At 40.5% G+C, this 17,288-nt stretch overlaps 1 protein-coding gene across 4 annotated transcripts in view; it reads right to left on the bottom strand.

Moving 5' to 3' along the window:
• adam17b (ADAM metallopeptidase domain 17b) overlaps nucleotides 1-17,288 on the bottom strand; it is a 74,127-nt gene that overhangs the window by 6,672 nt on the left and 50,167 nt on the right. For 2 of the 4 annotated variants that reach the window (XM_043678071.1, XM_043678080.1), the window contains exons 13-18: nucleotides 15,579-15,682; nucleotides 13,641-13,775; nucleotides 7,807-7,934; nucleotides 4,260-4,338; nucleotides 2,918-3,006; nucleotides 1,828-1,884 (exon numbers count right to left, since the gene is read on the bottom strand). In XM_043678071.1, the coding sequence (XP_043534006.1) occupies nucleotides 1,828-1,884; nucleotides 2,918-3,006; nucleotides 4,260-4,338; nucleotides 7,807-7,934; nucleotides 13,641-13,775; nucleotides 15,579-15,682 (592 nt within the window). Of the gene's footprint in view, nucleotides 1-1,445; nucleotides 1,601-1,827; nucleotides 1,885-2,917; nucleotides 3,007-3,461; nucleotides 3,553-4,259; nucleotides 4,339-7,806; nucleotides 7,935-13,640; nucleotides 13,776-15,578; nucleotides 15,683-17,288 lie in introns of those variants that run through there. The other 2 variants (XR_006309583.1, XR_006309585.1) reach the window with 2 other exon arrangements.

Here is a 17,288-nt window from a genome sequence, read left to right as displayed (position 1 = left end):
CTAACCTTGCTAATCAGTCTCCCATGGGGAATCTTGTCAAACGCCTTACTGAAGTCCATATAGATCACATCTACTGCTCTGCCCTCATCAATCCTCTGTTACTTCTTCAAAATACTCAATCAAGTTTGTGAGACATGATTTCCCACACACAAAGCCATGTTGACTATCCGTAATCAGTCCTTGCCTTTCCAAATACATGTACATCCTGTCCCTCAGGATTCCCTCCAACAACTTGCCCATCACGGAGGTCAGGCTCACTGGCCTATAGTTCCCTGGCTTGTCTTTATCACCCTTCTTAAACAGTGGCACATTTCCCAACCTCCAGTCTTCCGGCTCTTCACCTGTGACTATCGATGATACGTATATCTCAGCAAGAGGCCCAGCAATCACTCTTCTCTAGCTTCCCACAGAGTTCTCGGGTACACCTGATCAAATCCTGAGGATTTATCCACCTTGAACCGTTTCAAGACGTCCAGCACTTCCTCCTCTGTAATCTGGACTTTTTGCAAGATGTCACCATCTGTTTCCCCACAGTCTATATCTTCCATATCCTTTTCCACAGTAAATACTGACGCAAAATATTCATTTAGTATCTGCCCCATTTTCTGTGGCTCCACAGAAAGGCCGCCTTGCTGATCGTTGAGGGGCCCAATTCTCTCCCTAATTACCCTTTTGTCCTTAATGTATTTGTAAAAACCCTTTGGATTCTCCTTAATTCTATTTGCCAAAGCTATCTCATGTCCCTGTTTTGCCCTCCTGATTTCCCTCTTAAGTATACTCCTACTTCCTTTATACTCCAAGGATTCACACGATCTATCCTGCCTATACCGGACATATCCTTCTTTTTCTTAACCAATCCCTCCATATACCTACCAGCCTTTCCTTTCACCCTAACAGGAATATACTTCCTCTGGTTCTCGTTATCTCATTTCTGAAGGCTTCCCATGTTCCAGCCGTCCCTTTACCTGCAAACTGTTCCCAATCAGCTTTTGAAAGTTCTTGCCTAATACCATCAAAATTGGCCTTTCTCCTATTTAGAACTTCAACTTTTAGATCTGGTCTATCCTTTTCCATCACTATTTTAAAACGAATAGAATTATGGTCGCTGGCCCCAAAGTGCTCCCCCACTGACACCTCAGTCACCTGCCCTGCCTTATTTCCCAAGAGTAGGTCAAGTTATGCACCTTCTCTAGTAGGTACATCCACATACAGAATCAGAAAATTATCTTGTACGCACTTAATAAATTCCTCTAAACCTTTAACACTATGGCAGTCCAAGTCGATGTTTGAAAAGCTAAAATCCCCTACCATAGCTACCCTATTATTTTTACAGATAACTTACAAGTTTGTTTCTCAATTTCCCTCTGACTATCAGGGGGTCCAAGTACAATCCCAATAAGGTGATCATCCCTTTCTTATTTCTCAGTTCCACCCAAATAACTTACCTGGATGTATTTCCGATAATATCCTCCCTCAGCACAGCTGTTATGCTATCCCTGATCAGATAATTGGCTCAACATCCAGTCCAACAGTAATCTTTCAACCACTACGCAATGATGATTATCTGGTTATTCAATCCATTGCTGTTTATATGGCATTACTGCATGAAAAAAAAAAAATTGGCTCTGTTTACCCTACAAACAGAAACAATTTACTGGCTGGAAAATAATTTGGGACACCTTCAGTTGTTAAAATAGAAGTTTGTTCATTCTGTACTGAACAAGAGTATCAGAACAACTTTAAAAGTCTACCAACAGACATGAATATAACAAAACTACATTTAGCTGCTAGAAAAGAAACCTCACAGATAGTTTCAATCATACGTACACTGGAAGGGAAGAATGTTTTTGTGCTCTCTTCATACTGTTGGTCTAACTTCTTATCCTACAGGGAAAAAAATAAAAGTATCTGTTAATTAACATCTGTGCTCCTTTACTATACCTGAAATTTCAACAATTATTAAAAATCAATTGCTCCTCTACATAAAATGACTGACAAGCATTTAGGCCAAATGATGTCTTTTTCTGCATGTACAAGCTGTTTTGGAAATATCCTTAGATTGTAACAGGGTTATTATAGTATTTACAAGAAAAAAAATAGAGACTAGTCACAGCTCAATAGCTGTATTGAGATACATTCTGCATAACCAAGAACTCCATAAAAGGTACCCTTAAGTAGAACTCCCCTCGTCTAAAGATAATGACAGACAAAAGTTAGAAATAAACAAGTTTTAAAGAGGAGTCATATTAGACAAAAATTCACACATGTATCCATATGTCCAACATTTCTCCAGTACTTAAGATTAGATTCCCTACACTTTGGAAACAGGCCCTTCGGCCCAACAAGTCCACACCGACCCTCCAAACAGTAACCCACTCAGACCTATTCCCTTACTCTATATTTACTCCTGACTAATGCACCTAACACTACGGGCAATTTAGCATGGCCAATTCACCTGACCTGCACATCCTTGGATTGTGGGAGGAAACCAGAGCACCCGGCAGAAACCCACGCAGACATGGGGAGAATATGCAAACTCCACACAGTGTTTTTAATCTTTGAACTCAACATTTAGTTCAGCTTCCCTGTTTTTCTTCCCACATACCTTTTAAAACTTATTTTAAAATATTACCTCTCTCCCTTTTAAAAGGTTTCTGCTTGCACTGTTTTCTGATAGGACAATCCCTACTCCAACCAGTTCGCTCCATTAAAAAAAAATCTTTTAATGTCTTCCTTTCTACAGTGACTTTTCATCTGATGAACCATAACACAGCCTTTCAATTCTGAACAGCAGTATCATTGCTCCTTTTAATTTAAAAAATGTGATTGAGCAAAACTGACCACAGAACATTGGATACAAAATGTTCCAAAAATTCCCAAGAAAGAATGAACATAAAAATGTATCTCTCTTTCTTACCACACAATGGACAAGAATGCTGAGGGGAATCCAAAACACGAGAGAGAATACGACAACGGATCCAACAATATTATCTGCTAAGAATTTCCCTATAAAAGGAGAAGTGTTAACATTTTCAGAAAAACACATTTTCAACTTCGATGAGATAACTTTTCTAAGTTTCATCCTTTGCTCCTTTGATTACTGAATAGCAATTCCCCTAACATTAAGATACATTTACATCTATTTTCAGGCAATTTTTCTTTTACAATGTCTAGGATGCCCCTGGCTTAAATTTTGTGTCACCAATTTAGCATACTCTATGCTTTGCTGTGCATTTAAGGCATTACCAATCAAAAATGAGGAAAACGCTCAAAATTTAAAATTTATCTCACTAAATCAAGGAATATCCACAGTGAAGGCTTCCCAAAGTCCTGTAATAAATTCAGCTAGCAAGAAAATTGGGAGGCTGGCACATGCAAAACAAATTTGCTCGATAGATAAGCAATTCAACCCAAACCAGCATCCAATTACAGATTAATTTTCGATAATGTCGGTGAAGTACCTGAAAGTCTTCCATTTTGCACAGACCTGAAAACTCTAGGATACTAAAGCAAGTTCCAACTCTCATCCTCATTGAGATCAGGTAACACAGGCTGAAATTAGAACCATTCCAGTTGGAATATCAAAACTGTGCAAAAAAGTTACATTTATCTCATGCGGCATTTTAGGATCCAACTGTTAGGCAGCAAATCAAGCCAGCTAATGGTTTCTTACACGGTAGCAATTCTGAAAATTGTTAAATTCAACTTATTCAACTTAAATTCAACAAGTGGATATTTTGCTCATAATTGATTTAACCCGAGATTTTCTTTGTTAGAAAACACAAAAACAAGCACACAATGGTCCACTGATTTTTTTGTTCTGACACGGGGCATCAACACAACACTGCAGCCACATGGTGTGTGAAAAATAGTGTGTTTTATGATCCGAGTGAACAGGTTTGCAAATCTCTCCTCCTTCCAAAGGCCTGAGCATACAACGAAGAAATTGAGTAGCTAACATGCCACTCGTCTCTTTGATTGAATTAACAGCCACTACCATGTGGAAAGGTTTCTTGACAAAAAATATTCATATGGTCAGCTTTAAGGTTTGTAATGCCAACAGGACAAATCACTTATAATTTAGTATTAACCAAAAATTCATTTTATGGATAATTTTACCTACCCTAAACTCAACTGGTTTAAAAATGTACAAAGTTTAGACTCAATTTTTGACATCACAAATGCAATTTACCGGGAAGGCCTTTTTATTGAGGCAGGAATAAAAGAATTTAGGAGAATACAAAGATTTGTGAGCTTACCAAATGTGTTAATATCCAATTTCTCAATGAAGTCCCAGAATCGTTCTATTACATCCTGTACTTGCTTTTCACATTTGCCCTGTAGAAACAAAGACAAATATTAAGCTACCTTTCCACCACTAGGTCAAAGATTGGCTTTTACAGTTATGCATATGAAAGTTACAGTATTACATTTTTTGGACAGCAGTAATGGTTCTGCTGTTGCAATTATGCAGGTTCATTATCACCATCATCTTTCACAATCAGTCATTCATTTCTCCTGCTTTTCACCCTATCACAATGCTTTAATGATGATTTAATCCCACCACTTTACCAAGCATTTCCAGTTCTTTTAGTCCAACTCTGAAGTCAGATTCAGATCGGATTCCTGAAATAACCTAACAATTACCATGCTGAATGTTGGACCAGACATGGAAATCTCAAAACTTTTCTCTTAGAATTGCTATGTTAATCTGTTTAGAGAAAAAGGTCAGTCTTTTCAGAACAAAGTGCTTCTAAAAATGCAGCATTTTCTGTAGGGCTTTTTCAACCAGAGCAGAGGCTGAAAAAAGCTGAGTGAGAAGATTCCACTTTTGCAATTGTCCAAAAGATTTGAGGTACTTACAGTTTGTATAGGTTGTTCTGCAATAAAACGGGTTTCGATAACACAAATTCAGTGTAACATGATTGACAAGCTGGAGACACTGTGCAAACTTTTAAAGTGCAAACTTTTAAAGCATGTATTGGTTATAACATGATTCTGGATCCATTAGTTTAAATGGTGCTGCTAATACGTGACTTTCTTATAACACAGGATTGCACAAGAACGGAACTAACATTTTTTTTTAGATTAGATTAGATTAGATTAGATTACAGTGTGGAAACAGGCCCTTCGGCCCAACAAGTCCACACCGACCCGCCGAAGCGAAACCCACCCATACCCCTACATTTACCCCTTACCTAACACTACGGGCAATTTAGTATGGCCAATTCACCTGACCCTGCACATCTTTGGACTGTGGGAGGAAACCGGAGCACCCGGAGGAAACCCACGCAGACACGGGGAGAACGTGCAAACTCCACACAGTCAGTCGCCTGAGGCGGGAATTGAACCCGGATCTCTGGCGCTGTGAGGCAGCAGTGCTAACCACTGTGCCACCGTGCCGCCCACCATATTACAGGACAACTGACTATATAGACAAAAGTGGGAGTCGGAGAGTGAATGAGCTGATCATGGCACCAAGGTACAGGAAATCATCCAAATGGGGGAATTGGAAAGAATGTAGTGGTATTAGGGGGCAGTATAGTCAGGGATTACAAACCATTCTCTGCAGTCAGCAACAAAAAACTGTACAATTCCATATAGTCTGCGTGGGGCCAGAATTCACAAGATCTGCATGGGGCACCAGAACCAGTACATGACAAAGTGGGATAGTACCATTGGGACAAACGTTAGCTGAACCATCTTGGGGTCGGTGTCCCAACAAGTGGTAAAACTAGGAAGGTAGAGAGGAATTTTAGTTACTTATAAACCAAAAGAACTGTGGATGCAGTAAATCAGAAATAAAAAGAAAACAGAAATTGCTGGAAAAGCTCAACAGGTCTGGCAGCATCAATGGACAGAAATTAGAGTTAATGTTTTGGGTCGAACCACCCTTCCTCAGAACTTTTAAATTAAGTAGACGAGGGAAGCGATCACACAGCAAATGGTTGAGTGAATCAAAGAGAAATGACAAGGCAATAGACCAAGGTGTCGTAAAGGTAATGATTATCAAAGTATGGCAGGAAGGGACAGTGACTGCAAACTTAAGAATGTCCTGACAGATAGGCCCAGAGTTTGAAAAACAGTTTTGAAAAACTGAACTCAGGGTCCAAACGTGAATGATTGTGATAATGATGAATAGGCAGCTGTGATGAAGATTCTTAATAAAGCACTGCTAATGCAAGAACCTAAAGTGGAACAAAATGGTTTTTGGTATGTGGTTGTAAAAGTGTGACTGTCTTAAAACCAAAGTACAACACAACATTTACAATTAGTTATGTGATTGGAGTTAAATGACAAGAAACCATCTGGAGAGGTCATTACTAAGGTGTTTGCTGACTTGAGTCTTACAAGAGAGAGGGAGGGAGAGAAAAACTGTATAGGAGAAAGCATTAGTCAGACTACACTTGGGATACTACATGAATTTTTTTATCTGGCAAGAAATTACATACTTGAATAGAGAAAGTTCACTAAAATAATTCATGGGATTCCAGGGTCATCCTATGAGGGAAGATTCAGTCATCAGGCTAATATACTCAAGAATGAGAGGTGATCTCATTCGAAGTTGTCACAGGGGTTGACAAACTAGGTTTCCCATGGCCACAGGAGTCTAAACTAGGGGACAGTGTCAAAATAAGGGGCAGGCCATTTGAGACTGAAATATGGAGGATTTTACCTACTCAAAGGGTGAGACTTTGGAATTCTTTGGAGTACATTCATGACTGAGATTAATACATAATCCTGAAAAGCACTATACATTAAGGAGTTGCCCAAAAAAGCAGATCTTATTAAAATGAGTTTTACTAATTAGCTTTAGCAAAGAATTAAATAAAAGACTTCCAGTTGTGAATACAAAAACATTTTTGAAGTGACTAAACAAGATTTGCTCAGGTAGTCTGTAACATTCAAATGCTGAAATGGCACTATATGGAACTATAGAACAGGAGAAAGTGAGGGCTGCAGATGCTGGAGATCAGAGCTGAAAGATGTGTTGCTGGAAAAGCGCAGCAGGTCAGGCAGCATCCAAGGAGCAGGAGAATCGACGTTTCGGGCATAAGCCCTTCATCAGGAATGAGGAAGGTGTGCCAAGCAGGCTAAGATAAAAGGTAGGGAGGAGTGACTTGGGGGAGGGGCGTTGGGAATGCGATAGGTGGAAAGGGGTCAAGGTGAGAGTGATAGGCCGGAGAGGGGTTGGGAGCGGAGAGGTTGGGAAGAAGATTGCAGATCAAGAAGGCAGTACTGAGTCCGAAGGTTGGGACTGAGATAAGGTGGGGGGAGGGGAAATGAGGAAGCTGGAGAAATCTGCATTCATCTCTTGTGGTTGGAGGGTTCCTAGGCGGAAGATGAGGTGTTCTTCCTCCAGGCTTGGTGTTGCCATGGTCTGGCGATGGAGGCGGCCAAGGACCTGCATGTCCTTGGCGGAGTGGGAGGGGGAGTTAAAGTGTTCAGCCACAGGGCGGTTGGGTTGGTTGGTGCGGGTGTCCTAGAGGTGTTCTCGGAACTATAGAACAGTCTAATAACTAACAACAATCACATTTTGTAGTTCATTTACCAGAGGGCATGGCACCACAGATTACACCAGCATTAAAACAACACCAACAGGCTAAGATCTCAGAAGCAGTGATTCATCCATAGGACTGAATTAAGATATGGTTCAAAAATAATTTGAGATGGCTAGAAAAGTAGTAAAAATTTAACAAAGATCAAAAAACCTCTTAAAGTAAACATGTTCTTGTGAAATGCAAATTACCATAAGTCACATAGATATACATCCGTAATCATGCAGTAATAAAAGTTACCACTTACATGTCCATCACAGAATCCAACTGTGCAGGGTTTCCCTTTGCGCAGGTACAGAAATTTGTTGTTTTCATCTACATAGGGTTTACAAATTCCATTATCTTTGCAGCAAACTTTACAGGAATCATCCGTCTCTGAGTACAATAAAATAAATTTAGAATACCATTGTAATATACATCAATTCAACAAAATAGTAATACATTAAAGTCAGATGAGAATGTAATGCCAAAGTTCAACTAAGAAAATGAAATTAGGCCATCACCAGATGTTCTCAATGTACATATAGGATTTCAATTCTCTCTAACTGCCCATCATTATCATCTTACTATTCCACTTTAGGCAACAACTGAGTGAAGACTCGGTTCCACGAGCAACAGCAACACTTCCCAATTTTGCCATTTTGAGGAAGGGTTAAGACCAAGTGGCTGGCAATTCTGTCTTCTGTCACAATTCTCTTAACTTGATATTTCAAATACATCATATCCCCCAATCTTTCTATCTCCACAAATATAACAAGTTATATCCCTCCATCCTCCTTCCTCCATAAACAGCTATGTTCAGCAATTCCCCTTCCCCTAAAATATGGAGAGAGGAATGCAGCTACTGGAGATCAGAGTCGAAAAGTGTGGTGTTGGAAAAGCACAGCCGAATCAGGCAGGATCCGAGGAGGAGAGTCAACATTGAGCACAAGCTCTTCCTCAGGAGCTTATGCTCAAAGCCTCCACTCTCCTGCTCCTCAGATGCTGCCTGACCGGCTGTGCTTTTCCAACACCACACACTTTTCCCCTAAAATATACCAAGTTGTTATCTACTTCACCTCTTTATTCCATTTTCTTCCAAAACTGTTTTAGGCATCTTATTTCACATCTATTTGCTCGAATCTGATCCATTCTGCCTTTATTTGCTATTAATAATATTTATTTTTAGTAAATTCCTTATTAAAGACTTGGTCAGTAAATAATTTGTCTGGTTTATCAAAACCACAGTACACAGGTAACTTTGAAAACGTCTACTGGAATACATCACAACTAAACTTAATCATGTCCCCATCCAATACCTGTACCTATGCAACATACGGTGAATTTCTGAATGGCTAAACAGAACTATCCCAGCTTAGGTATGCTTACACAACAAAAAACAGAAAACTTGAAACATCTTTGATCTGTAGCTAAGCAGCGGTGTGTTTTGGTCTGTATGCGTAATTTCAAAGTTGGAATCAATTACTGTAAAAATTACTTTTACAACTTGATTTTTACAGTTTGTTCAAACTGTATTTTCAGAATCATTACTGGCACAATGTGCCTACACAAGCTTTTCAAACGAATACCATTTGCTCATGCCAAATAATCATCCCATGTCCTCTGAAGACTCAATTGAACTTGCTTCCACCACATTTTCAGGTAGTGTATTCCATAGCCTACTCGCTTTGTGAACAAGTTTTTTTTCACATATCACCCTTGCTCTTTTGCACGTAATGTCATAGAGATGTACAGCACAGAAACAGATCCTTCAGTCCAAATCGTCCAGGCCGACCAGTTATCCTAAATTAATTCAGTCCCATCTGCCAGCACTTGGCCCATATCCCACTAAACCCTTCCTATTTATGTACCCATCCAGATGCCTTTCAAATGTTGCAATTGTACCAGTCTCTACCACTTCCTCTAAAATCTTTCCCTTCTCACCCTAAAACTATGCCTTCTAGTTCTCGATTCCCCACCACAGGGTAAAGACCTTGTCTATTTACCCTACCCATGACCCTCTTGATTTTATAAACCTCTATAAGGTCACCACTATGAGAAAGCTTGTAGCCTTAGATGTGACATTTGCTGCAGAGAATGCGGGAAAGTGCTTGTTTGGAAGAATTGGAGACATCTGTTTTTAGTATCAACAGATGGGTGTAAATAAGGTGATAACATTTGTTCACTTGTAGAATGTGTGGCAGTACTTCCTTCTCACGCCAGAGGCTGGAGGCGCGCATATTTCACAGTAGGGTGTCGGATAACTAAATTGCTGGTTTATATCAAAGACTCTTGACAAAACTCATACTCCATAGGAAAAGAACTCTTAATTTAATAAGCAGAGTGGAATATGCATGCAATAGAACAATCCGGATACATTTTCATGAATACCACACGGAGCAGATTTGAATTCATGAAGCTCAACTCCTTCATCTTGACTGCTCTGGGAAGTAAATGTTTCATTACTCTTTCAGCTTTCATGTTTTCCAAGCCTGCAAGTTGGAAGATGTTTGAGTGAGTGAGTGAGAGCATTCGTCTGTAAATTACATTCACTGACTAAAGGGTTCAAGGAGAAGGAGAAGGAGGAGGACGAGAGGAGAAGGAGAAGGAGGAGGAGGACGAGAGGAGAAGGAGAAGGAGGAGGAGGACGAGAGGAGAAGGAGAAGGAGGAGGAGGACGAGAGGAGAAGGAGAAACAGACCGACAGACCGACAGACCGACAGACCGACAGACCGACAGACCGACAGACCGACAGACCGACAGACCGACAGACCGACAGACCGACAGACCGACAGACCGACAGACCGACAGACCGACAGACCGACAGACCGACAGACCGACAGACCGACAGACCGACAGACCGACAGACCGACAGACCGACAGACCGACAGACCGACAGACCGACAGACCGACAGACCGACAGACCGACAGACCGACAGACCGACAGACCGACAGACCGACAGACCGACAGACCGACAGACCGACAGACCGACAGACCGACAGACCGACAGACCGACAGACCGACAGACCGACAGACCGACAGACCGACAGACCGACAGACCGACAGACCGACAGACCGACAGACCGACAGACCGACAGACCGACAGACCGACAGACCGACAGACCGACAGACCGACAGACCGACAGACCGACAGACCGACAGACCGACAGACCGACAGACCGACAGACCGACAGACCGACAGACCGACAGACCGACAGACCGACAGACCGACAGACCGACAGACCGACAGACCGACAGACCGACAGACCGACAGACCGACAGACCGACAGACCGACCATGGATTGAATGTCTGTGTGTTATTCCCTGGAGCTCAAGATCCAGGAAGGTTATGAATTTAATTTACATTCTGGGAATCTAAGACAATTTTAAAATAAAAACCTATTTTGTAAGACAATGATACTAGACATGTTGGTGGAGTGAAGTGACCATGACCTTTCTCACATAGCTTAGACTAGTCTCTCGTTATGATGCACGAGCCAAAGCAATTGACCATCTGGCCTGGCTTGATCCAGGGTTCCCACTTTGATGTTCATCTCGCTTAATTAGTCAAGCGTACTCAGACCTGTCAATGAGTTTCGCTTCCTCCACAAACTTCTGCCATTTTATTGCTGCTTATCTGATTAAAGGCATGTGGCGTTTTTGTAATTTTAACACCAATTTCAATATAAAGACAGCTTGTTTGTAGCAGTAAGGGGAGTAGCCTGAGAGAGCTCTTCAGGGTAAAAGCTGGTGCCGTTACTCTGCTAATGGTTTTAGAACCTTAGCTCAAGCCTGGCTTATCGGTATCTATGTTATAGTGTAACACTGATGCCATTAGTAAATAAAGGTAATAATTGAAACTAAACTGTCTGTAAGAGTTTTATATTCCAGACTACCACAGAGTACGATCTTCAGGACAAACCAAGAGAAGCTACAAATCGAGTCCATCAGATTCCTGAGCCATCTCAAATAGGTACTTCAATACCTCAGCCTCTGATACTCCAGGGAAAATAGTCCCAGCCTATTCAGCCTCTCCCTATAGCTCAAACCCTCCAACCCTGGCAAGATCCCTGTAAATCTCTGCTGAACCCTTTCAAGCTTCACAACATCCTTCCTATAGCAGGGAGACCAGAACTGAATGCAATATTCCAACAGTGGCCGAACCAATGTCATGTACAGCCAAAACCTGATCTCCCTACTCTTTTACTCAATGTTCTGACCATTGAAGGAACACACTTCAAATGCCTTTTTCACTATCCTATCGACCTGTGACTCCACTTTCAAGGAACATCACTTTCAATCTATATCATCTCATTATTGTTTATTTTAAATGTAAGAAGTTTTTCCTTTTCCACACTATCCAGCCAGCTTGTGATTTTAAAAACCCCTTCAAATCTCCTCTCAACATTCTAATCTCCAAGGAGAACAATCTAAACTTCTTCACTCTATCCTCAGAGCTGAAGTTTCTCATTCCTGGAAATATTCTAGTAACCATTTCTATATTCTCTTCAATGTGTTTTCGTATTTCAAACAATGTGGCACCCACAACATAATGCTCCAGCTTGGATCTAACATGTGTCTCCTTGCTCTTGTACTCTATGTCCCAATTAATAAAGCCAAGGATATTGTATGCTTTATTAATTACTCTCTCCACTTGTACTGCCACTTCTATGGTCTGTGCAGATACACGCCAAGTGACTCTGCTCCTGCACTCAGTTTAGAATTAGGCCTCCTATTTTACATATCAAAGCTATATATTGAAAGATATTAGTAACAACATTGACTACAGTACTGAAAAATATGGTGCTGTTAGAATGATCTTTTCAAAGCAATATGCTTAAAAAACATAGGTTTATTGCTCTTAGAGAGTTCTTTCTTACCAGAAAGAGAAACAGTCCATTCCACACATATATTCCAGCTGATGTGCGCAACTAATGTGCCATCTTCATCCCAGCCAGTTTACAGCTGACTTGGCCAAAATCAACAAATCTCTACTTCTCTGCCGCCCTTCCTGGCCCTACACCTCATTTGACTAGGAATTCCAATACATAACAATTTTATTGCTATTTTACTGTATGATTACTAAAAGAACAGCAACATGGAGCAAGTTATCCCTGTCACCATTTCTGATGTGCTGCATCAGTATTCAGCTCAGATAATGGGTTTTTATTAAATGATGAGACAATACCAAACCAAAAAAAAAACACAACTGAAACTGCACATTGTAAAAAATTACCTGAAAGAAAGTAGCAGCAATGCCAAAAACATTTCATTACCACCAAGCCATTCATCATTCCGACTTGGACATGGAGTGTTGCTTCTTCATTGTTACTGGGTCATTATCTTAAAATTCCAAATAACAACTGCGAGAGTATTATAATCGTAATAGTATAATCAAGAAAAAGTCCATCAAAACAATGTTGGATAATACATGCAAACTTGCCATCACACTGCAAGGACAAACAACCAACTAACCCGCAGCATTGACTGAGGAATTGAGCAGATCAAGCCCCCTATTATCAACAACTAGGGAGGAAAATATTCCAAAATAAGTCTTAAAACTGAATGGTTTAAAAAAAAACTGTATTAAATTCAATTCTTGTCTCATATTCATCACAACAAAACCATACAGTCCAGGAACAGACCCTTTGGCCCACCATGATGCCATTCTAAAATAACTTCAGCTGCCTGCATATGGTCTGTATCCTTCTATTCCCTGGCTGTTCATGTGCCTGTCTTGATGCCTCTTAAACAATGACATCATATCTAGTTCAACCACCTCCCCTGACAACACACTTCAGCCACCTACCACACAGCGTTTAAAAAACTTGCCATCTCCTTTAAATTTTCCCCCTCTCACTGTAAACCTACTATTTGACATTTCTATAATGAGAAAGAGATTCCAACTACCTATACCTCTCAACTTTCTATAGTTCTGTCAGGTAACCGCTCAGCCTCTAATGCTCTCGCAAAAAAAAAATCCAAAGTTTATATAACTACTCCTTACAACCGAATGCATTCATTTGATGTTTGTGACCGTATGAATCTAAGCAGTTGATAAGTACCTATAGAAATCCCCACAAAATAAACCTTTTTACTCACCATTACAAGCACATGGGCTGTGGCCCATCTCGGTCTCACAAAAAGGTATGCATTCGCCATTTAAACATTTTCCCATGTCCACACAGATGGTATCATCTGGAGCATTACCAGGAGCAGGGCAAAACTGATCCATCCCTAAAAAGAAAGGATTTTATCAGAGTTGAAATTTAAGTGAAGAGAGCACCATCTATCAATTAAACTTGGAACACTTTAAAATAGTTATTCTAGCAGTCAGCTTGTGCGATAAGTCAACTCTTTGTTATCAATAAGCTAAAAATTATTTTGAGCACTATCAAGGGTGTCCTGACATTAATGCTTAAATTTTTAGGTAACAATCTAGTAGCCGCTAGGAGAAAGCAGATAATAGCCCTTTCCTCCTGGAAAAGTGTAACATTTATCTCCTCAAAATATGTTAAGTTGGGGCTGTCCAAAGAACCAACGCTTGCTCACTTCAAAACAGCTGAGTTTCACATTAGCATTCATCTGGGACACATCCACAATTCATATATTTCCTGCCATTTACTTCCACAATTGCTAAGTAGCTATAAGCATCTTTGAGGTCACAACAATAAGAAGGAACGGGTATTTTAACAACTTAACAGGTTTTTTTTGGCAGCGACAACTTTATGAACAGTGGCAAAATACTGCAGATGCTGGAAATATGAAACCAACACAGAAACACAGCAGGTCTAAGCAGCATCAGCGGAGAGAGAAACAAAGCTAACATTTCGAGTCTAGTATGACTCCTCTTCAGACTCTTTTACATTTTTGTGAACCTTTGCTCAAATTGTTGGAATGTCCTTTTTCTTTCTGCATCATTCCTTGCACCAAAACGAGAATCACATTGAATGGTACCTTTGGAAAGGAGGTGTAGAAAGGATTGCGAGACACACTTGCACTGGGCGATAAACATATCTCACATTGGCTGATGATTCAAGTTGGTAGAGTGTGTTGTTCTCAAAGCAAACTGAAACAGCATAGTTGTAAATAGCTGACGAACTGTGATAGAAGATCACAGCATATCTTTTATTAGCACTACATGGTTTAAGTCCTGTTGGGCTGATCAACAGTCAGAAATGCATAATCAATCACATACATCTCTTATGTTCCCAGAACAAAAGCTTTTTCAGGCTCTGTCATCATCAGATATAATCAGCAAACAGTTGTGGCTTAACCCTTTAGGAAAAGCTCTTTTGAGGCACACTGTAATGCTGACTTACAAGGTTGGTGTCATAAAATAGGAGATCAACATCTATTCCAAGCATCCAACTCCCCTTTGCAAGGGGAGTGAAAAGTCATGTGCATAGACTTGCAAGCGGGCATCACGGGACTATGCCTACATCGGTAAAACAATAGGAATTCATTTTGTGTTTTAAAAACGGCAGCCGCAGCTTAAACCCACAGAACTCAGCAGCTGCCGGTCCGCCCACGAGACCGGGAGATGGGAGCCAGAGGACAGATCAAATCCACACTAGGCCAGACACTAACCATGACTCATAGACCGAAACTCCGGAGCTAATTAATATGGAAACCTAATCAAATCAAGAGACTGACTGAAACACACCGATATTCATCAATACAGAACCATCCTGACACAAAGGACAGGCATCCACCAGACAAGAACGAACAGACGCGGGAACAGCAGAACAGCCGAGATTCGGACCTCGGTTGGTCTCCGCCAGTGTTACTGTATCAATAAACGTTACCAATTGTTGAACCGCACTCTGGGCTCGGACTGATATCATTTCATCCGCGCTAACAGACTCATCTTCACCTGCATCTTAAAACTCCTTTACCTTTGATTTTTCTCTCCCTCAGAGTTAGTAAAAGTGAAAATTGATTCAAGTAGTTTATGGAGCACAATGAAATTTGTCACAATTGTTGACAAATTGAGTCTCTTTAAATTTCATTTACACATAGGTTTCTGCTCACACTCACCTGTGCAAGTGGATTCTCCTTTGCATGTTGCATTGATTGCTTCCTGACACTTCTTTCCAGCTTTTTCAAATTGACAATCCTTGCAGCATGGGCTGTTCTTATCACTTTTGAAATAATTATTAAAAATAATTACTTCTAAACAATTCAATTTGCTTTCAATTTACTCTAAGTTTTGGGCAAATGAAACTGGCAACTAATTCTGATATGGTACTACCATAACAATCAATCAAGGAGGTAAGGTAGATGAGAAAGGTGTTCACAAGATTGCGTGTCTTGCTAACACTTTTGTCTCACAGAGGTGCCACTTACTATTGGAATAAGCTGCCAAACAATGCTGTAAGCTGAAATTTTACTTAGAAGTTTTACCAGAATCGACTCAGTGTTAGCAGCGTTTGGCATGCTTGCCTTCATTGGTCATAACATTGCGTATAGGAGTTGGGATATCATATTGCTGTTGTGCATGACATTGGTGAGCTACCTTTGGAATACTCTATACACCCTTCTATAGGAAGGATGGTGACAAACTTGAGAGGGTGCAGAAAGATTTACAAGGATATTGCAGGACAGGAGTTCAAGCTATATGGAAAGGCTGAATAAGTTGGGCCTTTTTCCCCAAGGTGTCAGAGACTGAAGGGTGACTGTATAGAAATTTATAAAAGCATGACAAGTGTGGACAGGGTGAAGAGCCAAGGACTTTTCCCAGGGGTGGGGGGAGTTCAAAACTTGAGGGCATGGGTTTAAGGAGAGAGAGGAAAGATTTAAAAAGGACCAGAGGGGTAACGTTTTCACGCAGAGGGTGGTGTATGTACGGAAGAAACTGCTAGAGGAAGTGGTGGCAACAGGTACAATTACAACATTTAAAAGGTGTCTGGATGGGTATATGAATAGGAAGGCTTTCGAGGGATATAGGTCAAATGCCGGCAAATGGGACTAGGTTAGCTTGGCGGAATAAATGAGTTGGACCGAAGGATCTGTTTCCGTACCGGATGACTCTACAACCCTTCTTAAAATGCATTCTTGTTCAAAAATTATTGAACTGAAGAATTCTTACAGTTTTTAAATTCTTAATTTTTAAAAATTCTTTGTGCTATTAACCTCCTGAGCCTTTTTAGTTTACGATATTGTTACTTTTAAGACAAAACTCATACAAGGAATGGCAATGGGAACATATAGGTCTTAATTTCAAAGATTGTAAAGAATGTTCTAGAATTTAAAAGGGTGTATTGCCAGCTTATCTGAAATATGTTTATAAAGGGACCGCTATTTAGAACACTGTTCTGTCTTGTCTAAGGATTTGATTGATAAAGACAATATTTAACTGAAAAATGCAGACCAAAGCCAGCTTCAAACTTTTGATCAAAAGGGTGGTGGTGGTGGTGGTGGTCGTGGAGGGTTGTTTTTCAGACTGGAGGCCTGTGACCAGTGGAGTGCCACAAGGATCGGTGCTGGTCCTCTACTTTTTGTCATTTACATCAATGATTTGGATGCGAGCATAAGAGTATAGTAAGTAAGTTTACAGATGAAACCAAAATTGGAGGTGTAGTGGACAGCAAAGAGGGTTACCTCAGATTACAACAGGATCTTGACCAGATGGGCCAATGGGCTGAGAAGTGGCAGATGGAGTTTAATTCAGATAAATAAGAGGTGCTGCATTTTGGGAAAGCAAATCTTAGCAGGACTTATAAACTTAATGGTAAGGTCCTTGGGAGT

This window comes from Chiloscyllium plagiosum, chromosome 3 (genome assembly GCF_004010195.1).
Source record: "Chiloscyllium plagiosum isolate BGI_BamShark_2017 chromosome 3, ASM401019v2, whole genome shotgun sequence".
In the NCBI taxonomy this organism is placed as follows: domain Eukaryota; kingdom Metazoa; phylum Chordata; class Chondrichthyes; order Orectolobiformes; family Hemiscylliidae; genus Chiloscyllium; species Chiloscyllium plagiosum.
This window is presented reverse-complemented; position numbering and strand designations above follow the sequence as displayed.